The sequence below is a fragment of the Dioscorea cayenensis genome, chromosome 12, assembly GCF_009730915.1.
Source record: "Dioscorea cayenensis subsp. rotundata cultivar TDr96_F1 chromosome 12, TDr96_F1_v2_PseudoChromosome.rev07_lg8_w22 25.fasta, whole genome shotgun sequence".
In the NCBI taxonomy this organism is placed as follows: domain Eukaryota; kingdom Viridiplantae; phylum Streptophyta; class Magnoliopsida; order Dioscoreales; family Dioscoreaceae; genus Dioscorea; species Dioscorea cayenensis.
The window spans coordinates 8,903,108-8,926,219 of NC_052482.1; the positions used below are offsets into that span (position 1 = coordinate 8,903,108).

At 42.3% G+C, this 23,112-nt stretch overlaps 1 protein-coding gene and 1 non-coding gene across 2 annotated transcripts; both read right to left on the reverse strand.

The window, feature by feature from the left end:
- Positions 1–1,824: 1,824 nt before the first annotated feature.
- On the reverse strand, positions 1,825–7,740 carry LOC120273142. Its single transcript, XM_039279786.1, has 5 exons — positions 7,281–7,740; positions 6,983–7,196; positions 2,282–5,139; positions 1,929–2,224; positions 1,825–1,833 (listed from the first exon to the last, which is right to left on the reverse strand). The coding sequence occupies exons 1-5, from the start codon at positions 7,738–7,740 to the stop codon at positions 1,825–1,827; spliced, it is 3,837 nt and encodes a 1,278-aa protein (XP_039135720.1).
- Positions 7,741–12,259: 4,519 nt separating this feature from the next.
- LOC120274284 lies at positions 12,260–12,366 on the reverse strand. Its single transcript, XR_005540814.1, has one exon. It is a non-coding gene; the product is annotated as a small nucleolar RNA R71 (small nucleolar RNA).
- Between the last annotated feature and the right edge of the window lie 10,746 nt (positions 12,367–23,112).

Here is a 23,112-nt window from a genome sequence, read left to right on the forward strand (position 1 = left end):
AGGATGTTCGTGAGTGTGTTAGGTATTTGGTGTAAGTTTAATATGAATTGAATTAATTATGTTATATATATATATTTTTAAATTTGAACTAAATTGCATTTGTTAGGAAATTTAAAATGAGATAAACTGAAAATGGGTTGGTGCAATTTGACGTTTGGAGGTGATGTAAATTTGTTATAATGAAAAAAATTCTTTATTTATTCTAAAAATTACGAGTAGAAGAGTCGGTTGAGTTTTTTTATTTTTATGGATTCAAATTCTTTCACTAAAGTAATTAGTTGATGAGAAAATTCATCTCTCATGATTAGTTGGGATCTCGATCAATGAGTTAAGAGAAGAGAGTTGATATTAGATATTACGAAGTACGATCTTGTTTCTCTTAAAATGAGATATTCGACTCTAATACTTCTCAAATGCACATCTCATTGATCATGTTTCCCGATTTAACAGGTCCTTATAAACAAATCACTGAAACATCGAGTCGGTTTAAGACCTTGGCTTAGGGGAGGAAAGCGGCTCTGATGCCTAATTAGGCAAGAATTGATCTTTCAAAAAAGGTAGGGAATCAACGAAAAGAAAAAAAGAAATACAAGTTCTAGGGTCTATGATAGTGGAATTTTTATTGAGTTATATCTCTCTCACCAAGACAATGATGACCCATTTTATAGTCCTCTGGCTTCATCGAATTAGGTTTCCCACCTTTGGCTATTCATTGTCCTTCATTTGATGGCTCAATGGTCTCTGCCGCCTCAAAGAGAGTTTATCCCTTTTGTTTGATGGCCGAGTAGCTTCCACCATCAATGAAGATTCCTTTGTTAAATACTTAAGTTTTACTGCCATAAGAGGTTCAGTCTCTTGTGTTGGATGATTGGGTACTTAGATCACACCACGTTAATGTGGTTTTGATTATGACACATGCCTGAGTATATATTTTTCCTCCTATATTATTTGCCTTCTAATTGTTGAAGCCACTATGGCTAATCCTTGCTGAGATAGGTTGGTGAGTTGTTATTTGTTTGGGTATGATCGGGTTTACGATCTCCCACTCTGAGTTCATGGTGGGCATGCGTTCACTTTCTTAATTAGTTGAATTAAGCTAATTTCTTGCATAATTAAAATTGAGATGATTGATCGATCATGCTCTTCTATAGAAGAGGTATTTTGATTCTCGAACTGTCATGCCATTGAGTAGATTGTGTGGGTGCGTCTTTCTTCTTCATCTACTTTAAGGGGTAACCCTGTTAGTCCCTCTACTATCTATTCCCTTTTGCTTCTTCTATTAATTTAATTTCTTCTTTAGTAATGGTTTGTCCCTCTAAACTATTGTTTTTGTCCCATTTTCTTCCATTGTATTAGAGTTGCATCCTGAGATCGGGAGAGCAACTAATTTCACTTGAGAGGGTTGGCCAAGATTTCTCAAAGCCTTTTCCTAGTGTCTTCGAGGTCAAAACAATCTTTTGTTGCTATTTTATCTTTGAGGTAATTAAGGTAGTTCATAGGTATGACATTAGCTCTCCTATCTATACAGATTTTCCAACCATGGCAATCATGCTTAGTTTCCTCATATTGGAGAATTAGCTTTCCAGTTAGACTTCTTTTAGTATTTGTTTTTGACTTTCAATTCACCTTATCTTTTGTGAGGTCTTTTGATTCTACAATCTCACTCACACTTAACTAGTTCCTAACTCATGAAAGATCTTTCGTAGGTTTTTATTTAAGTTATCTTGGTTGATCTTGAGACTCCCTATCATTGGTTTCGGCTTCTTTTTTTTATCTTGAAGAATCATCTAGGTCATGATAATTTTTTTTTTTTTGCAAAAGGAGCTACGAAAGCTGAACAAGAAAAACAGCTAGAAAGAAAAACAAAAAGCTTTGCAAAGGTCATCAAGCCATCGTGGTCGGTCCCGGCCTTGAGCAAATAAGGAAACTTGTGGATTTGAACTGCCAAAGTGGGCAAGCCGATCATCAAAGGAGTTGAAGTCACGGCTAATTTGATCAAAGTAGAAGTCAGGCCACTGGTGCACAATCCGGTTGATGGATTGGATTGTCACAGAGCAACGCCAAGCAGTGATATTGTTGAAATGCTGAAGAAGATGAACTGCAGAACGGCAATCAGTGTAGAGATTTGAAGGAGTCCAACCAGAGTGAGAGCAATGATCCAGGGCAAAAAGAATAGCAAGAAGCTCTGCATCAAGAGCAGAAGCACAGGATACACCGACAGATCCTGCAAGAAGGATTAACCGATGATTAGTAAAGATAAAAAACCCCAACCCAGCCATACCTGAATTAGAGTCCCATGCCGCATCAGTAGAGACAGAAATGGAGAGTTGGGCAGGCCTGGAATAAATAGAGAAATGAGTCTGAATAAGGCCATGAGCAGTGAAGTAGTCATGAGTAGCTGACCAAGCTTTGGAAGGGATCAAGTTGAAGTTTGCCGAAATTTGCCGGAAGAGAAAATTGCATCTAGCAGACCAGATGTGGTATGCCACAGATGCAAGGAAAGCTTTGGCAAAATCACATTTGATGTTACAATGTAAGTTGCAGGTGAGCCAAGAGCCCTGTTTAAGTTGAGTAAGGAAGGAGTGGTCCAAACCCAGCCAGTTTAAGGTAATCAACCAACAACTAACAGAATTCCTGCATTCCCAGAAAAGGTGAGTAGAGTTTTCAGGATGAATATTACAAAAGTGGCAAAGAGAGACAGGTCCAATGTTAAGGTTAAAGAGATAATTGCCAGTTGGAAGCTTCCCATGGGCCAGTTTCCACAGGAAAACCTTAACACGAGGGACAACCTTCAATTTCCAAATGATTTGCCACCCATTCCAAACCAACTGAGAAGTCCTCCCAGAATTAACAAAGTCATAGACAACAGCCACAGTAGTGGCTTTGGATGAGATGGGTCGCCAGACCCAATCATTAGAAGCATGGATGTCAAAATTGGTCTCATTAAGCACAACTCTGCTCAGGCTGCCACCAAAAAGCTCAGAGCAAGCATTTGAATTAAAGGTATTCTCAGAGATAAAAGAATTGACTGCAAGGTCATCAATGACATTCATATTGATAAAAGTGGGCTTGTAATTAAGAGGGAGATCCAGGAGCCAAGGATCCTCCCAAACATTAACCAGATTTGGATTACAAGTAGCAAGATGAAAGTTTTGTTTAATGACAGACATTGTTTTTGAAATAGCTTTGTGCAAACTAGAATCAGAAGAATGAGAGCAGCTGTTCCAAATGCACCAGTGTGGATACTTGTGAAGGAAGATGGAAACCCAAATTTTATCAGAATTATTTGCGATAGAGAAAGCATGTTTGGCCATGAGAGCAGTACGGGCATTTCTAAGGTTTCGCAGGCCTAAACCCCCCTCAGATTTAGAAAGAGTAGAAACATGCCAACCAATAGAATGGAAACTCTGACCCCCGCCATGCCTACCCCAAAGAAATCTGCGAGCCAACTTAGAGATGGAATCCAGAATTGAGTCCGGGAGATGGAAAATAGAAAGGAAGTAAACAGGAAGCGAGAAAATACTAGAGTTAATAAGAGTGATTCGCCCAGCCTGCGAAATGGGGGAATGGTTCCACTTACTAATAGCAGCCTCAGCGTTATTGACAAGAGATCGGAATTGGTGAACAGGGAGGCGAAAGGGAGAGATAGGAGCTCCCAAATATGTAAAAGGAAAATTTCCAACCTTGATGTTAAGAATTAAGGCAATAGATTTGGAAATCTTCCTGTTAAACCAACTGGGCAGAAAAAGAGCAGATTTGTTAAGGTTGGGATTCTGGCCAGAAATAGAAGCATACAAGTTTAGGCAGAAAAGGATGTTTCTAGCGGATTGCCTAGAGGCCTTAGAGATTATGAGAAGATCATCAGCAAACATGAGATGGTTGATGTTCCGCGTGAGCCGAACATCAAACCCAGGAATGAAATTAATATAGAGAGCATGATTGAGGATGGCAGAGAGATTTTGAGAAGCAAGAATAAAGAGAAGGGGGGAAATGGGGTCACCCTGACGGACACCACGAGAGCTAGTGATCCATCTAGAGGGCCGGCCATTGATAAGAAGAGAAAAGAAAGCTGAAGAAAGACAAGACTCAATCCATTTAATCCAAATAGCGGGAAAGCACATTCTTTGGAGGGTTGCAAGGATCAGGTTCCAATTGATAGTATCAAAGGCCTTCTCAATGTCTACCTTTAAAAGCATCCTAGGGGGGCTAGTTTTGTCAGTTTCCATGGAATGAACAATCTCCTGAACAACAAGGATGTTGTCAACAGTAGATCTACCAGCAAGAAAACCCGTATGCTCAGGGCCAATTAATTCGGGGAGAACAATTTTGAGTCTAGCAGCAAGAACTTTAGAAACAATTTTATAGCAAACATTGCAAAGAGAAATAGGGCGAAAGTCAGAAACTTTTTGAGGATGCTCAATTTTAGGAATAAAAACAACAAAAGTTTTACCCCAAGAATTAGGAATTTTGGCAGTGTCAAAAAAATGAGTAATGGCTTTAAAGATGTGATCTCCCAAAATATTCCAGTAAAAGAGATAAAACTCAGCATTAAAACCATCCGGGCCCGGAGATTTTCCACGCGACATGGACCTAAGGGTTCGGAACACCTCCCCCTTGGTGACAGGTTTGATCAACTCGTCCTTGTCATCAAACAGAAGCGCAGGAAGATCATCCGGGATGACAGACAACACATAATCAAGAGTAGGGGAAGAGGAAGAAGCCCAAAGATTATGATAGAAGGAAAGAAACTCATTCTCAATATCATCATGAAGAGTAAAAATATTGCCATTATTATCTCTAAGGGAATGAATTTTAGATTTAACCTGGCGGGCCCTGACGACCCGGTGAAAGAACGCAGAGTTGACATCCCCCTGGTTAATCCACTGCATCCGTGCTCGCTGAGCCCAGAAGATGGAATTCTGACGCAAAAGGGCAGTAAGACGATTGCGTAAGGAACGGAGCCAAAGATGATTCCACGGATCCGGAAGAGAAAGATCACGCTCTTCTGTAGCAGTGATCTCCGCTTCTAGATTCGTGATTTCAATATCAATAGGTCTTAAACTTGCAACATGCCAAGCAATGAGGTTATGCTTAGCACGACTAATACAGTGATGGAAAGAATATATGGGAGAGGAGGAACTGGAAGAATCATTAAAAGCTTTCAAAATATTGCTATGACACCTGATAAGTGCTTGAGTAGACATATTTTTATATATGTTTTACATGCATTGAGCATCATTTTTACTATGGTTTATGTCTCATATTGTGTATTTGGTGTTCTTTTATGCATATAGGTTGTGAATGCCTTGAAGAGTAAAAAGGAAGCAAAGATGGGCTATAAAGACATAATGTTGGGAGTTCTTGTTCAATTCAAGGACCAAGACACGAGAGGAGTTCATAAACATGGAGATGTGTGCCAACTTCCAAGAAGATTCAAGTCAATTCACTAGTTGGAAGGGCACAAAGGCAGCCACATCTTCATGTTCCTTCTCTTTGTGAAGATTGCAAGACCTCTCAAAGATACGTCGATGAAGAAAAGTTTTATAGCCTACCACATGGACGTGTGCCCGGACATGTGGCCTCAAGAGAAGAGTGTTTGGACCACGTTTTGTGAAAAATACTGTAGCAATCTTACTGTAGCATCTTCACTATAGCAAAAATTACTGTTCACACGCCCGCGTGGAAATTCCACGCGCCCGCGTGAAAATTCCTGCAGCCCACGCGGCCGCGTGGAAAATCCACACGGGCGCGTGAGGGCACGTGACAGACGCGATCTAAAGCCTATAAATAGCCGCTTTTGCCCTATTCTTTTCTCATCTTTTGTGCGCCTCTTGAGGGGTGAGACGGCTAGGGGTTTGGAGAGGAGGTCTTTGCGGCTTTGGAGGCGCTTCGTCACCAACTTTGATCGATTCCTCCTCCGTCATAGCATCAAGGAAGCCACCGTGAACCTAGCTCGGAGTGGGTCCTTCAAGACGTCGAAGCTCTCCATCAAGGCCATCGGTTCATATATAAGGGGGTTTATTTCTATGGTTTTTAATGTACTTTCATTCATTGATGGTGTGTTTTTGTATGTTGCTCCATGGAGAGCTAAAAACCCTAGAGGGTATTTGGGCTTGTGAACCCTAGGATTCTCATCTTTTGTGGATTTGCTTAGTGTTTCTATTTAATCCGAGTTTGATTAAGTTTTTAATCTTGTATTCTCATTGCTTGCTTGTTTAATTAATCCTTGTGGTTGATTGGATTTGCATGATTTGTTACTTTGATGTGAGAGAGGTCTCCATTAGAGTTAGAACTTCAAGGTTAAAGAGGGGTTGAGAGGGTGAGTCATGAGATAGTGGAGTGTCCGCCTCCCTTCCGATTGAGTGTATTCTATCTCCGCTCCTTAGGCTCTATGCAACCATATTTGGTGTGAGGCGTGAGATTGAGAGATTTCTCCGCCGGGACCTTGTAGGGGGTTAGGATCCTTCGCCGGGAATTAGGGTTGGATCAATATTTAGGAATCGGATACACCTCTTGGAATCCCTAGAGTGCTTTGCTGTCATATGTGGTGTGAGGTGTTGAGATTGAGCGATTTCTCCACCGGGACCTCGTAGGGGACTAGTATCGGTGATCGGGAGGCCGGATCCGATTATATTTGGATTTCCACGACTTAACTTACTCATCATAGAAACACTTTGACTATTCGGTACCTAATACCTGAATCCTAGGGGGAGCATTGCGCGAATACCCCACTTTTACTGATTGAGATCTCCATCCATTTAACCCTTGCATATTCGTCTCCGGTATTCACTTCTTCGCACATTAGATCACCACACCTTTCCATTTATCATTAGGTTAGAAAGCAGAGAAAAAGTTAGTACTAGTAGCCCTGTTCCCTGTGGATTCGACTACCCACTCACCTGGGTAATTATTACTTCGACACCCGTGCACTTGCAGTACATACACGCATATTCGGACGTGTCAACACCCCTGATAGTCCAACCAGTAGTTATCAAAGTGAAAAACAGGGTTTTTGGAATGTGCATAAGAGCGAGCCTCCAGCAACAGGGGGGAGTGATCAGAAGAAGCTCTCGGGAGATGACGATTATGGATAGAAGAGAAGTGAGTAGCCCAATCACTGTTGATGAGGAACCGATCAAGACGTGCCCAGCGGCAAGCCAACCCTGTCCGGTTATTGCACCAAGTGAAGCGAGATCCTACAAAATCAACATCAATTAAGTCATTACAAGAAACAAAATTAGAAAACAAGTGCGATTTAGAAGAATAAGAACGAGGGTTGCCGCCATGAAATTCCGACTCAGAGAGAACCGCATTAAAGTCACCCGTAAGGATCCAAGGTAGGCGAGTGCCACTAATTCTGGAGAGAGTGTTCCAAAGGGTTTTCTGAAAAGCCAGAATCTGGAAGTTATAAACAATGGAGAGGATCCAAGGGCCATCCATGGAGGTAATCACTAAGTTAAGGGACATAGAAGTAGCAGCGACAGGAGTCACCCTGCCAAGGCAGCGAGACCAAAGGGTGATGATGCCTCCCGATAAACCATAAGCCGGAATGGCCGCCCACTCCCAATGCTTAGCAAACCTGTTGCAAAACCGAAGAGAGCGAGAATGATCAGTTTTTGTCTCAACCAGACAGATAATAGAAGGTTTGAAACGTCGAATGAAATCATTAATCCGATCAATAGTACGGGGGTTAAACACCCCACGACAGTTCCAACAAAGAATTTTGATATGAGCCGACATAATAAAACCAAAAGGGGAGAAATCAAAAAGAGAAGAAGGTTAAGAAGTGGTGGAAGATCTCCCTTTCTTAGGGCGAGACTTGTTTTTAGTGGGTGCCCGTCTGGCAAGGGCTTCCAGTTTGACATCTTTTTAATAGTTGGATAAGAGCATATCATCATCTGGTTCAAAAGGGGAACCAGAGCCATCAGAGCCCACCAAAGAACCTTCATCACCCAAGTCATCGAAATCCTCCATAAGATGATCATGCTGAGGAGGGGGGTGAAGAGCATTCACAACACGATCTACCAGAGAGGAGTGTGAATGGTCATTGTCATTGGGAAGGGCTGAAGTGAGCAGTAAAGGCTGAGTTGGTTGGGAAAGGATGGGTGAAGAATGGTGGGGGACATGATGTGACTGAGAGGGAGGAGTAGAGCATCTCAGACTAATGCTTTTATCGGGCAGAGCAACAAGAGATAAAGCTGGGTCAACAGGGTGATGGGGGACTATACTCTCCTCGGGACCCGGAGGGGAGAAGGTAGGTTCTCCCTCGGGACGAGATGAGGCATGGATAGTGATGGGCTTCTCGAGAGGCGGGAAAGCAGAGTTACTCGAGATGCGAAGAGACGTAGAGCCACGGCGAGAAATGTCACCACGTGTCGGGAAGCTGGAAGGCTGAGCAGAATCATGGTGCCACGCGTCAGAATCCTGGCCATCGTCCCCAGATCGTCGGCCCGGGCCAGAGTTACGCATGCCACCATGACCACGGCCATGACCAGTGCCCTTACGGCTTTGAGGTTTCAACCAGGCTCCAAAAGCCGAAGAATCATCATCAGTCCCAGGAATAGGATTCAGAATAGGTTCGTTGGGAACCAAGGAGTCCATCCTCTGTTCGTTAGCCACGCCAGGAGATCGAGGGGGCTCATCTACCTCCATCACCCGCTCCGTGGAGCCGGTGGGTGGCTGAGGAGCAGAGTTCGATCTCCAGCTGCTGACGAGAGGGCAGTTTGATTCCCCATGACCAATGCGACCGCAACTGTAACAAAAGACAGGAAGTTTTTCATATAGCGCAAGAATGAAAACAGAATTGTCGCCATACTTAACCCAGGTTCCCTTTTGGAGAGGAAGATCGAGATCCAATTCAATACAAATCCGGGCATACTTAGATCGAGACAAGTTCAGAGTATGTTCATTAATTTTCAGGACTTTTCCAAAGTGAGAGGCAATGCTCTCCAGCAGATCACCATGCCAGAGCTCCATGGGGACGTGGTGAAGTTGTAACCAAACAGCTGCCGTTGAAAGTTTTTCAAAGGCAGGTTGGAATGATTCACGCCATTCCGAGAGTTGCAAGATTCTGCCGTTGATGGTCCAAGGCCCATCCCAGAGGAGTTTTGATTGCATTTCAATAGATTCACAACGAATGAAGTAAAAGCCATTAGGAAGATCGGTGATAGAAAATTCACCAAGACCCTTCCAGGCGTCAGCAAGTGCATGTTTCGCTTGATCTAAAGGCAAAGACTTTCCCAAGAATTTGGCATAGAGAGCAGAATGCATTTTGTCCCTGGCCGTCAGCCATTGATCACGATCAATGGAAATACAGCTGTGGGTTGAGATTTTCAGTTTGTCAAAGTGCGGCTTTTGAAGGTGCAGAGGAAGTTTGAAAGCGGAAGTCTGAGAAGAAGAGCCCACAACACGAGCCCAAGAGACTCCTGGGATTGTTGAGGAAGGATCAGGAGGTTTCAAAGGAGGTTGTGAAGGAGGCTTCCGAGAGGGAGCTGAGGAACTCATGAGTATTCCATCTAGGTCATGATAATTAGTACTGTTTCTGCCCTAGATGTGTAGTGTCTTTTAGGGGATCTTGCCTTTTCCATTCGCAAGTAGAAGTCTAGTTTCTTCTTTACATCTTGTTACTCTAGATGGTCTTTCTCAATCTGCTAACATTTACCCAATTTTGATAACTCTGTTGCCCAGAAGATATCTCTTGCATAGAAAGAGTAGCTCGAACTCCTCTAAGCCTAAAATCTTATTCCCTTAATCTCTTTAGCCTTTGTTAGGAACTTGTGATATCTCAAGCTTCTTCCATAAGGATGTCTGACATCTATTTGCCTGTTGTTGTCAGTTTTCTATTTCACTATCTTCCATATATCATGGCTTTAGAATTGACTTGATATGGATTGCCAAATGATATTGAGTGGGACAAAGAATAGATTAGAAGCACTAGCCTTTTTGTCCCTCCAATCTCTTATTGACCTAATCATTTGTTGTGGGAGACATTGTTTTTTTTTTTTGAGGAAGAGGAAGAAGGTACATCATCTATTAGATTTTCTTTCATCGATACTTGATAAGTGCTAAACTAACCATATTTTCTATACCATTTACACTGCATTTAGCATGAAATTCTACTTATTTAGCACCTTATTAGTACAAAATTTTTTTTTTTTGTTCACAGTGACCCTTATCTTTGTTTTAGGAAGAAAGAAACGAATTTGAGAGTGTTTTAAAATACTGCCGTTATGGAAACTCAGCACACCCGTTGTTTATACTTACCACTGCCGTGATCAAGCCGTGGCAACATGAACTCACCGAGAGTAATAAAGAAGCCACAACGACCTCACAATGGCTGTTGTGAAGTCCATAATGGCTATTGTCAAGATACATAACTCTTAAAGACCGTGCCAAGATGCGACTTGGAGTCCAAGAAATAACTTACTCACAACGGGCATCATAACGCTCGTGGTGAGGCTGTGGTGGAGCCGATTACTATAAATACCCAAGTTTTCTCTATATTCGGGGAGACTCTTTTGCCAAACAACCTAGGGCGGCTGGATTTCTGGAGATTTGAGTGGTGGGAGATGGTTTTGCTTCCATATTCCAACGGATTCCGGCAGATTTCTCAAGAATACGTCAACGAGTATCATCGGAGAAGGACGCACGTGACAAGCATCTTCAAAGATCATCATCAGAGAGGCGTGAGCGATACACGTCATCGAACAACATTGGGATCCTCTAATCCCTATCTTCAGATAACTATTGGAGGGAGTTAGTCTAGGAATACATTAAAATCTTATATATTCTTTATTTGGTCTTGTGATGTTCTTGTGCTTTGATGCTTTACTTGTTATAATCATAAAAACCTAATTCGAGAGGAATTGTATGTCTAGGTCCCTCGGTTATTATTTATGAATCTTGATTGATTAATATAAATTGTTCTAGTTTTTATAATCATTGCATATTCTTAATTGATTATTACATGTTGATGTAGATTAGGAAGATATGCTCCCATATTGATGACACACATGTCATGATAGATCTATGCATGTTCTAAGAGGTTAGTCATAGCTAGGTTTTAGGGATTGATTGTCCCTTAGGCTTAGGGTCTAATTACTCCCTTCTCGTGGGATTCCCGTACTTAAGGCAAAAATAGGAGGCTAGGGTAGAAGAGATTCCATCTTAAGTTTCTAGTGATTTAGACCTAGTGGCCATGCTTATTGGGGCTAGTAGGCCTTTGAATTCTCGCGGTTTGAACCTAGAACACGATTATCACTTAATGCCTATCATAATTAATAATCAAGATAACTATAGTACATACTCCCAACTTTTTCTAATTATGTTTAACAACATTCAATTGTATTGTTTTGTAGTGTTGTACAAGTAAAGCAAAGAAAGAACATAAATGATTAGGCTATTGATCAAGTGAAAAGGAAGTAATAGGGCTTCTCGCCATTTCTGGGGAAATATGACCCTCATGTTCACTAATGAGGTATTACTTGATAACCCTTACACTTGCGGTATCACGTACCAATTGTAATATTAAGTGCATCCTTTCATGCTTATATAATTGCATAATTTACACAACCATAAGTCGTCCGTCAAGTTTTTGCTGCTGTTGCTGGGCACTCACAGTCGAGAGATTCTAGGAAAACTTGTAACTTAGTCTTTTAACCATTTATTTTTATTATTATATTATTATACTCATATAACGTTGAAGACTTATTTCCACTACTCTCTTCTATATGTGACTGTTTACGACTAGAGCTAATCCCATAGATTTAGTAGAACGACGCAACGAACTAGAGAGAACCCTAACGTTGTTGAAGAGACTCCGAAAGAGGCAGTTGTTGAAGCATATTGCGATAGTGATAGCATAGAATCTGCAACCATGGATGAACCAAGAAGAACACTTTTGGAAAATGAGAGACCACAGTTTACAGAGGAAGAATTCAGTGTGCAAGCCTTAGAAATAGCAGCTAACAACTTCGAAATCAAAGCTAGCAACACTATTGGGATGATTTAGAATTCTTGCCAGTTTGATAGCTTAGTGGATGAACACCCAAATACTCATCTCTCAAAATTTTTGCAAATCTGTTCAACATTCAAGATGAGCATAGTGATAAATAACTTGATCAGATTGCGATTCTTTCCTTTTAGTTTGAGAGGTTCGATATACCGATGGCTTACTTCCCTAGCACTAAGCTCGATCAAGATATAGAACGATTTAGTGGAGAAATTCCTTGGATGATACTTCTCACCAAGCAAAGTAGCGAAGATCAGGCAAGAGATCTCAGCATTTAAGCAAGGAGAATTAGAAATACTGCTCGAGGCACATGAACGATTCAAGGACCTTCTTAAGCGGTGCCCGCATCATGGATTCAGTTCATGGATGAGATTGTAAATTTTGTACAATAAGATGAACTACCAGACTAGGCAGATAATTATATCACAGTAGAAGGATCTCTGAGTAACAAGTATCCCGAAGAAGTAGAATATTTATTCGAAGACATGGCAAAATATGAGTCACATTGGAGTTTAATAGAGAGACATTAAAAAGTGGCTGGGCTGCATGAGATAGAGACAAATACAGCTTTGGCGGCGAAAGTAGATGCGTTCACACATAAGATGGATCTACTCGTGAGCAATGGTCAGGGTGACAACTTTAATTCTAGGGCCATTTTGTTTTGTGAAACTTGTAGAGGATGGTATGGAGCATCTCAGTACTTGTAAGTTCAGTAGTAGCTCCTATGGAACTAGTTGACTATATTGGAGGAGGTTAGAGGAATCATAATAACCCGTATAGAAGTACTTGCAACCATGGGCGGAGGAACCATCCTAACTTCTCATAGAGTCAAGGTCAATAGCAGAGGCCTCTTCCACAATAGAACTACCAATACCAGTCCAAACAGCTACCGCTTGAAAGGAAGATCTCTACTGAAGATGTTTTCGCTAAGTATATGACTAGTAACGACATGAGAATGGATGAGTTTTGTATGGCATTACGAAAAGTTCAAGCAATCAAGAACTTGGAAAATCAAGTTGGATAGTTGGCAAGAGCTAGTATCGAAAAACCTCAAGGAAGCCTCCTAAGCAACACTAAAGCAAAGCCAAGGGAGCAACTTAAGGCTATCTCACTCAGTAGTTGTAAGACTATCGAGGCAAGGATCGCTCAGGGTCCAAGTGTCACGATAGAGAGGGCAACTATACGGGAACGCCCTAGTACTTCAGGGGAATCTATGAAGGAGGAAGAGGAAGCAGTTGAGGAATAACCAAAAGCCATTACCAGCTCGACCCACAGTTCAAGAATTCGAAACCCAAGTTCCTTGCCTTTCCAGTTTGAAAGCTGATAAGGAGGATGTGTAGTTTAAGAAATTTATGACTATCTTCAAGCAACTCCATTCATATAAACATCCGCATAGTTGAAGCATTGTCCCAAATGCTGAAGTATGCCAAATTTTTGAAGGACTTGCTTACCAACAAGAGTAAGTTGGAAGAGGTCGACATGGTGGCTGTCAATGAGAATTGTTCCGCCATTGTGGATAAAAAGATGCCGATAGAGTTGAGAGATCCTGGAAGCTTTGTGATTCAATGTTTATTGGGTGATGGCGTGGAAGAAAACACACTCGCCTATTGCAGAGCTACCATAAATGTAATGCCATATACTATATACAGGAAGCTCGGATTGGAAGAGTTAAGGCCGACAAGAATGACCTTGTAGTTGGCCAATAGGTTAGCAAGGAGACCTCAAGGAATTATAGAAAATGTGTTTGTAACTGCTGAAAAACTTGTCTTCCCTATAGACTCTGTAATTCTTGACATAGATAAGGATGCAGAGACCCCATTCATTTTTTGATGACCCTTCCTAAATACATCCGAAGCCTTCATCAATTGGAGAGATAGAAAGATGGCATTAAAAGTGGGAGATGAAGAAGTGGTGTACCAACTCCCAAGTGCCATGAAGCACTCACTAGACCAAAATGATGAATCTTATTTTGCACATGTGCCCGATCTTTTTATATGTATGATTTTGTGAAGGATGTATTCATGGTGAATCCTCCTCGTGAATATGAGGAGGAGTAGCTTGGGGAAGGACAGATATAACTTGTAAAGCCATGATTTTAGAGGAACAATAGAGGGAGTAATGTGAGAGCTACATCGACAAAGAAGGTATGGAGGAAGGTACAACCAAAAGAGGAACACACTATTGAGGTAACAAGCTCCAGTACTTTAAAAATAGGCAATGAAGGAAAGGATTCTCTACTTGCTCCGAGTAACCCAAAGTCATCTTGAGGTAAGAACAGGTACGTTAGGCTCATCACATAAAACAAGCGCTTCTTTGGAGCAACCTAAGTAGTTTTCTAGGCTTTAGTTCATTTACTCTTAGTTTTTAAACTTATTCATTAGTTAATAAAATACAGAAAATGGTAATTAATACGAATGATATGAAGTTGGCTCACCCCCACTAAATTTTATGAGCAAAACATGTTGGGGAATCTAGTACTATCAATAGGAATTGTTTTTATGCCGTTTTATGCAGGAAAAATCTATAGTTTTTCACTGTGAGCATCACAATAGGCGTGATAAATCCGTTATAACCATTGTGATGTCCAGGAAGAGAGATAGACTTTTATGAAAAAATTGAGTGAGTCTGTCACGGGCAGACAACGCCCGTTGTGAACACCGTAGTAACTTATCATGACCGTTCCACAGAGCATGCTATATCTATGGGTTTTCCAGAGGTCTGGCATGTCCTCACAAAGGCCGTTATCTGGCCGTGGTGAGTATAACGAGCCCTAGAAAGGCCATCGCCAACACTTGGAAACTTTTGACCCCTAATCAAGTTGTCAACGACCCCATAACGGGCTTATAACGGCCGTGGTGCCTCGAAGAGACTGAACGAATGAACAATGGTCGTTGCTTGGCCGTTGTTAGCTCTGTTACAAGGAGATATAGGGTCGCTGACGACTGACTCTTGGCTTTTCTTACTAAAAACTCACTTCCCTCTTTACCACTTCATCGGAGAACCTTCCTTGATCTTTGTTTATTGATTTTGAATAACTTGGGCTTGTCTCTGCTTGATTTAGCACCTAGGTAGTTAAAACCATGTTGGATCGGCCGGAAGTTCCCTAACCACAATTAAGCCCTAGATGCTAAAATCACTTTAACGCTTCACTCCATTGCACTCGTAACTAAGCCCCAGCGGAAGGTCATCCCTTAGCCCATTCACTCTACTATGACCGCAAAGAAGTTGAGGAATTGGAGGTAGAATAAATCACAACGGAGGTTAAAGGGGACGCTCCGCTACCTCTTGACTCACCCTCTCAACCCTCTCCAATCTAGCTTTGTGTAACTCTCGTGGTGTGCTACTTACTCACAAGGGGTACCAACAAGAACTCTCAACCCTAGTGTCACTCTAAGGGAGTACTTATACAATCAATGCATTCAAGATTAGAACTCAATAAAAACATCAATTAATGAAAGCATAATAACAAGGTTCAATAAAATGAATACATCCTAGGGTTCACAATCCAAGTACCCAGTAGGGGGTTTAGCTCTCCATGGAGCTAATTACAATCAATGAAATCGAATGTAAAAGCAATGAATCCATAGAAAACCCCCTCAATAGTCGTGATGATGGTCTTGTGGAGAGTCCTCTACTCGTCTAAAGGTCCCTTTGTCCAGCCTAGGATACACCTCGTCGGATCGGTGCCGACGAAAGCTCTTCTACTAACCTTCTTCCAAATGGAGCATGATGTCAGAGCCATAGAACCTCTCCCAATCCCTAGCCAATACCTCTCATAACCCTAGTCGCAGCCCTCTCTCAAGTTGGGGAAAAGATGGAGAAAAGAATGCTGAAATCGGGGCTGAAATCGGCTTTTAAATGGTTGGAATTGGGAATCCACATGCCCTTGTGAATATTTTACATGGCCCATGTGGAATTAACTCATGGGTGTGTGGAATTTCCATACGGCACTGTGGTTTCTCTGGACAATTCCTTCTTCGGCCGGCTGTGAACATTACTCGCTACAGTATTTTACTATAGTGTTGATAAAGTGCCCTGCTACAGTACTGGTCTGAAACACTCCCGAAACCATGCTTTCATCGAGGTAACATAAACGGGCACACGTTTACATCGTAGATCGCTTTGCTTCTTCAATGAACGGCCGTGTTGGTGGAGATCTTGTTACACATGCACAAGCCGGAATACTTAGAATGTGACTGTCTTTGTTCCCGTCCAAATCATTGTGCTAGCTTGAATAGAAGGAGGTTGGCACACATTCTAGCATCTTGAACCTGACTTATGTCTTCACGTCTGAACCTTCTTAAGATTTCCTCCAAATGGTGCACTCACGATCTACATTGGGTTCTTTCTCTAAGATTTGGCTTCACAACCCTATATGCATGAAAGTGACATAAATACACAAATATTAGTGTTAAAACTCGATAAAAGTAATGCTCATCATAAGGAAAGAACACTTCGCATTCTTATCACACAGGCACTTATCAAACTCCCCCACACTTAAGCTTTTGCTTATCCTCAAGCAAAAATTAAAACATTGTATGCATAGGTGAAGGAAATATTAGAAGTGCTTGGTCTTAGGTTTACCAAAGCATGCAAGGAGAGCATTCTACAAGTAAGAGAAATTTTAACACTAAATACGAAAAATCAATGCTCTAGCTAAAAATTTGAATAAAAAAGGACAACAAACCTGAAATCATGTAAGTGTGTGAACTCACTCAAGTCAACCTAAAGTATACTCCACAAAGTTCTACTTAAAAGGGACTTATTTATCTACAAAAGGTAACAAAAATTCAAAAAAGGGTAGTAGTTTCACACATCCTCTAAGGTAGCACTTTCCAAAGAGGCCGCTAAGGTGGCTTTCACACTTTCGCGGTGGTAGCACTTTCTACCGAGGTGGTAGCTCTTTCTCTTATTAGGGCATAAATAGTATCCAACTTATGAGAGTAGCTTCATACATCATAGGTGGCAGCTCTTTCCACCCAACAAGCACAACTAAACAATAAAACTATTTTGTTTTTTCTTTTCATTTTTCCATTTTTTTTCAGCAAAATAACATAAGAAACAAAACTAAAACTAGTCCCTTTAACATCAAACTTGAGTTTCCAGAAGAGTTTAAAGAGTGAGTAGTGCACAAGTGTCAATTGGGCAAAAAATTCCTAAAAAGTCAAGCAAGAACTAGAGCATGAGAAAATTCAATGTTAAAATTTTGCCTATACTCAAGAATACAATCATTGCAACTAAGGTGAACCACCATTGGCTATGTGAGCATAACAATCAAGACTAATATAAAAGATATGCGCACAATGAAACTCCCCCCCTCCCCCCACACTTAAGTTGTACGTTGTCCCCAATGTACACATGCAAGCTCACTCAAAATGTATAGCAATCAAGAATAAATGTGGGAGAAGCAATCAAAACAATGCTCCCCTGACTGTTAGTGTTGCATTTGATGGAGCTAATTCGTTGGGAGTGGTGTTCTAACGAGTTGTGAAGCATACACGACCAAATATCGAAGCACCTTGGCCGTGTCCATGACTAGTCCTCAATTCCCATGTTGACAAGACCATCTACACGCATACATGAGGGGGGTTCAGTGAAGCTCAATAAAACAAAAATAACTTGAGTATATATAAAAGATAAGACAATGAATACAACTCAAGACAACAAAATGAAAATAAACTCAGAAGGAAAGTCCTTTCTGTGTATACAAGTCCAAAATGAAATATAAAAAGTAAAGAAATGAAAATGAAATCAAGTGTCGGTGCCGCGCTCTGGCTCCTCTGCTGGATAGTCAAACGGCACTGGTGGATCCGATGAAGATGATGCAGGATGTGCCTGAGATGTGCGGGGTCACAGCACAAATGGTGAGGCAACGTCTCTCTGGAGGATCTGCTGTAGAACGTTGAAATGCGCCATGAACTCTGTGAACTGTGTAGCCTGCATCGCACGAACATCTGCTATCTTTGCTTGTGCCTCAGCAATCTTGGTTCGTATCATCCCCACAGCACTCTCGAGCCTCTCAAAACGATCATGGGCTTGAGATGGTGAAAACATGCGTACTGGGGGTGGGTCCTCTGCCACAGGAGGTGCGACGGTCTCCATCGACATCGGCTGAAGCTTAGAAGCAGGCTGAGAAGCGCCGGCATCGTTTTCCTCAACCTCAGCTATCTCTGGGGCAGGAATATTCAGAGCATATACTCCTGACTGAACTCTTCGTACCATTCTCATCAACCTCAGTGTCTCCATGCCTAGGGGAGCAGGTATAGTCACCTTCTCGGCCCCTCTGATCATGTCGAGTAAACCCATTGATAAGTGCTTGAGTAGACATATTTTTATATATGTTTTACATGCATTGAGCATCATTTTTACTATGGTTTATGTCTCATATTGTGTATTTGGTGTTCTTTTATGCATATAGGTTGTGAATGCCTTGAAGAGTAAAAAAGAAGCAAAGATGGGCTATAAAGACATAATGTTGGGAGTTCTTGTTCAATTCAAGGACCAAGACACGAGAGGAGTTTATAAACGTGGAGATGTATGCCAACTTCCAAGAAGATTCAAGTCAATTCACTAGTTGGAAGGGCACAAAGGCAGCCACATCTTCATGTTTCTTCTCTTTGTGAAGATTGCAAGACCTCTCAAAGATACATCGATGAAGAAAGGTTTTATAGCCTACCACATGGACGTGTGCCCGGACATGTGGCCTCAAGAGAAGAGTGATTGGACCGCATTTTGAGAAAAGTACTGTAGTAATTTTACTGTAGCAGTACCGTATCAAGATTACTGTTCACGCGCCCGCGAGAAAATTCCTGCAGCCCAAGCGGCCATGTGGAAAATCCACACGGGCGCGTGAGGGCACGTGACAGGCGCGATCTAAGGCCTATAAATAGCCATTTTGCGCTATTCTTTCTCATCTTTTGTGCGGCTCTTGAGGGGTGAGACGGCTAGGGTTTGGAGAGGAGGTCTTTGCGGCTTTGGAGGCGCTTCATCACCAACTTTGATCGATTCCTTCTCTGTCATAGCATCAAGGAAGCCACCGGTGAACCTAGCTTCAGAGTGGGTCCTTCAAGACGTCGAAGCTCTCCATCAAGGCCATCAGTTCATATATAAGGGGGTTTATTTCTATGGTTTTAATGTACTTTCATTCATTGATGGTGTGTTTTGTATGTTGCTCCATGGAGAGCTAAAACCCTTGAGGGTATTTGGGCTTGTGAACCCTAGGATTCTCATCTTTTGTGGATTTGCTTAGTGTTTCTATTTAATCCGAGTTTGATTAAGTTTTAATCTTGTATTCTCATTGCTTGCTTGTTTAATTAATCCTTGTGGTTGATTGGATTTGCATGATTTGTTACTTTGATGTGAGAGAGGTCTCCATTAGAGTTAGAACTTCAAGGTTAAAGAGGGTTGAGAGGGTGAGTCATGAGATAGTGGAGTGTCCCCTCTCCCTTCCGATTGAGTGTATTCTATCTTCGTTCCGTAAGCTCTATGCAACCATATTTGGTGTGAGGCATGAGATTGAGAGATTTCTCCGCCGGGACCTTGTAGGGGGTTAGGATCCTTCACCGGGAATTAGGGTTGGATCAATCTTTAGGAATCGGATACAACTCTTGTAATCCCTAGAGTGCCTTGCAGTCATATGTGGTGTGAGGTGTTGAGATTGAGTGATTTCTCCACCGGGACCTCGTAGGGGACTAGTATCGGTGATCGGGAGGCCGGATCCGATTATATTTGGATTTCCACGACTTAACTTACTCATCATAGAAACACTTTGCTTATTCGGTACCTAATACCTGAATCCTTGGGGGAGCATTGCGCAAATACCCCACTTTTACTGATTGAGATCTCTATCCATTTAACCCTTGTATATTCGTCTCCGGTATTCACTTCTTCACACATTAGATCACCACACCTTTCCATTTATCATTAGGTTAGAAAGCAGAGAAGAAGTTAGTACTAGTAGCCCTGTTCCCTGTGGATTCGACTACCCACTCACCGCGGTAATTATTACTTCGACACCCGTGCACTTGCGGTACATACACGCATATTTAAACGTGTCACCCATACTGCCAGATTCTTTAATTCACTCAAAGTCTGGTATACTGCCCCTGATGTCGAATATACTCTGCCAGGATATGCCCTAAATGTATCAGTGTGCGCTGCACCATAGAGTACAAATATAAATGCTCCTGTTAGCTAAGTAAACCAGTACTGTTGCCTCGCCCGCTCACTGACATGCTCAAAACAGCATGAATGTATCTCTAACTCTGGCGGGAGAGGCAAGTGGCTTTCAAAACCCCAGGCTCATACTTCCCCTGTGCACATAATACTATATACACACACGTTGCGGAGTCAAACTCCCAGGATAATCCGTGGGCAGCTGCTCATACTCCTCTATCTCTGTACAAGCTGCATCATATAACTCCATTAAGATCAGAAACTGAGTCATGCTCAAGCTATGGTGTTGTCTGAGGGCTCTGAACTGAATGGCACTGACGCTGTCAAAATTGGAGTACGAGCTATCAAACTCGAACGAGGCTAGCACCTCAAGTGTCAGTGCCCAGATGGCAGGATCTCTGATTGATTGTAAATGGTCCCAGCTGCTAACTACAAGCATATCCTCGATCTCGTCTGCCATACCCTCTGCCGACTGAATCTCCCTGAGTGTGCTCACGTTGGGAAATCTAGTCTGACCAAATCTAAGACTAGTCAGCCGCTCAAACCTTGCCTGATGCTCGATAATGGTAAAACTCATGCTCTAAGGCTCGGGGGATGGCTCACGCGGCCGTTTATCAGCTTGCTTCTTTGACCGAGGTGCCATAACCTGCAAAGTTTGAAAAAAACTCGATCATACAAGTTAATTGAGTAATGCTGCAGAAATCCGCACGATCTTGTGGAATTTCCACACGTCCGTGTGGATCCACGGGGCGTGAACAAACGCACGGCCGTGCCACAAAAATCCAACAATACACTTTTAACTTCTTTCTAACTTCGTTCTAAACATGTATAATCATTCTAATTACAGAAACGAAGCATTATTGACCATTTTCATCGATTAAAATCAAGAATTGATGAAGAAAAACAAAGATAAGGGTTTATTGACGAGTTAAGATGAAAAACTTTGAATTGGCCGGAACACCAAGTAAAAATCCCTCCAAATTAGCAATACGAAGTTGGGAGAAAGTGTGAGTGTGCTTACAGACGATGGGAAGTGTGAAAATGAGTAGAAACTATGATCCTTTTAAAAGGACTCGCGCCTCTTGGCGTTTTGTACATCAGCACGGGTGTGCGAAAATTACCCACGCTCGTGCGCCTCCACAGGAGAGCTTCACAGGGGCAGATGTACGCCCTTGTGCGCGCTCGAGAAAACCCTCCCTGCCTCTGAATGCATCTACACGGGCGTGCAAAAAATACCCATGCCCGTGCGCCCGACCTACAGGGGTACTCGCACTCCCCTGTGACTTCTCTGTCCAACCGAGAAAAATCGCTAAGTGTTTCGCATGCCCGTGTGGAAATTCTGCACGGGCGTGGATATTCACAGGCCCAACTCATAGGGGCAGCCGCACGCCCCTGTGTCTTTTCGGGATGGAGAAAGCTTGTCTGCAAAGATTAGCATGGGGGTGCGGAAAATTCGCACGCCCGTGCATTTTTCATAGGGTCACCCACAGGGGCGAGTCCACACCCCTGTGTGCTCTCGGGATAATTTGCCAAGTCTCTGCAAGAAGGCACACGCCGGTGCGGAAATTACCCACGGGCGTGGACCATCAGAAGGTCGCTCACAGGGGCATGTCGACGCCCCTATGCCGTCTCTGGATGAGCTCTGAACAAAAACGCACGCCCGTGCAGAAATTCCACATGGGCTTGTGTTTTCTCTGTACACTTGGAAAACTTTGCAAGCACTGTAGAAAATTTCTGAACACAACTATACACTCAGAGCTTGCTTTATAAGGTAACTTTAACCAGAGAAAATACGAAAAATAAGCTCAAATGACCTAAACTTCGTCAAATCTACATGAAAACACACGATGTCATTAAAACCCACAAGAAAATACATCAAAAGCATCTAAAAATCAAGACACCAACACTTAACACTTTATTCGCACAAAAACTAAACTACTAACTAAGAAAACAGTAAACACTTGGGTTGCCTCCCAAGAAGCGCTTGTTTTAAGTCACTAAGCTTGACGTACCTTGTCTTACCTCACGGGGGTTCATAGATGAAGGTTGCCCTCTTACCCATGAATTGAAAGCATGACGAGCAAAGTCTCTTGCAGGTAGAGGAGGAGTTGTCGGGCTTGAGACCACCTAGCAATGGTTCATCCAACTTGTTCGGTTCACGCACATCTCCAACAGCCTTGGAGCGTTTCTGGTGGAGTCTCCTTGTCCTCTTCATCTTGTAAAGCACCTTCTTCAAGATCCTCAGAGTAGATGGTATTTCTTCCGTCGAGCCAAGCATCACTATTTCTTCATTTTCCTCCTCTTGGTCGAACAAACCCTCATAGGGGTCCAAATTGAACATTTCCTGTATATATTCATCAACAATCTCATTAGTAGTGTCTAGAAAATACAAAGTATCATTGAAATCAAGAGAATGCCACATGGCTTCAGCAAAGTGGTATGTGAGCTTGTCATCTCCAACTCTCAAAGTTAGCTACCCACCATCTATGTGAATCAATTCCTTGGAAGTCCGCAAGAACGGTCTGCCAAGTATCAAGGGTACATCTGCATCTTTGTTGATGTCTAGCACCACAAAATCTACAGGACAAATGTACTTGTCCATCTTGACAAGCACATCTTCGATGATACCCCTCGGATGTGTCACCGTTCGATCCGCCAATTGTAAAGTCATCCGAGTGGGTCTAGGCTCGCCCAAGCCTAGCTTCTGAAAGGTGCATGGCATGACATTGATACTGGCTCCTGAGTATGCCAGTGCCATTTCTTCACCTAAATTGCCAATGTTGCATGAAATGATGAAGCTTCCCGGGTCTTTCCTCTTGTTCGTCATGTTCTTTTGTAAAACCGCTGAGCAAGAAGCATCTAAGATCATTGAAGCACTCTTCTCTAACTTCCTCTTGTTAGTCAACAAGTCCTTCAAGAATTTTGCA

Coding starts and splice junctions, on each gene's coding strand:
- LOC120273142 (XM_039279786.1), bottom strand. CDS start 7,740: ATGTCGGCTCATATCAAAATTCTTTGTTGGAACTGTCGTGGGGTGTTT. Junction 5,140..6,982: donor TTTCACTTTGATAACTACTG/GTTGGACTATCA, acceptor TGATTCTTCCAG/TTCCTCCTCTCCCATATATT. Junction 2,225..2,281: donor GGCATGGGACTCTAATTCAG/GTATGGCTGGGT, acceptor TCCTTCTTGCAG/GATCTGTCGGTGTATCCTGT.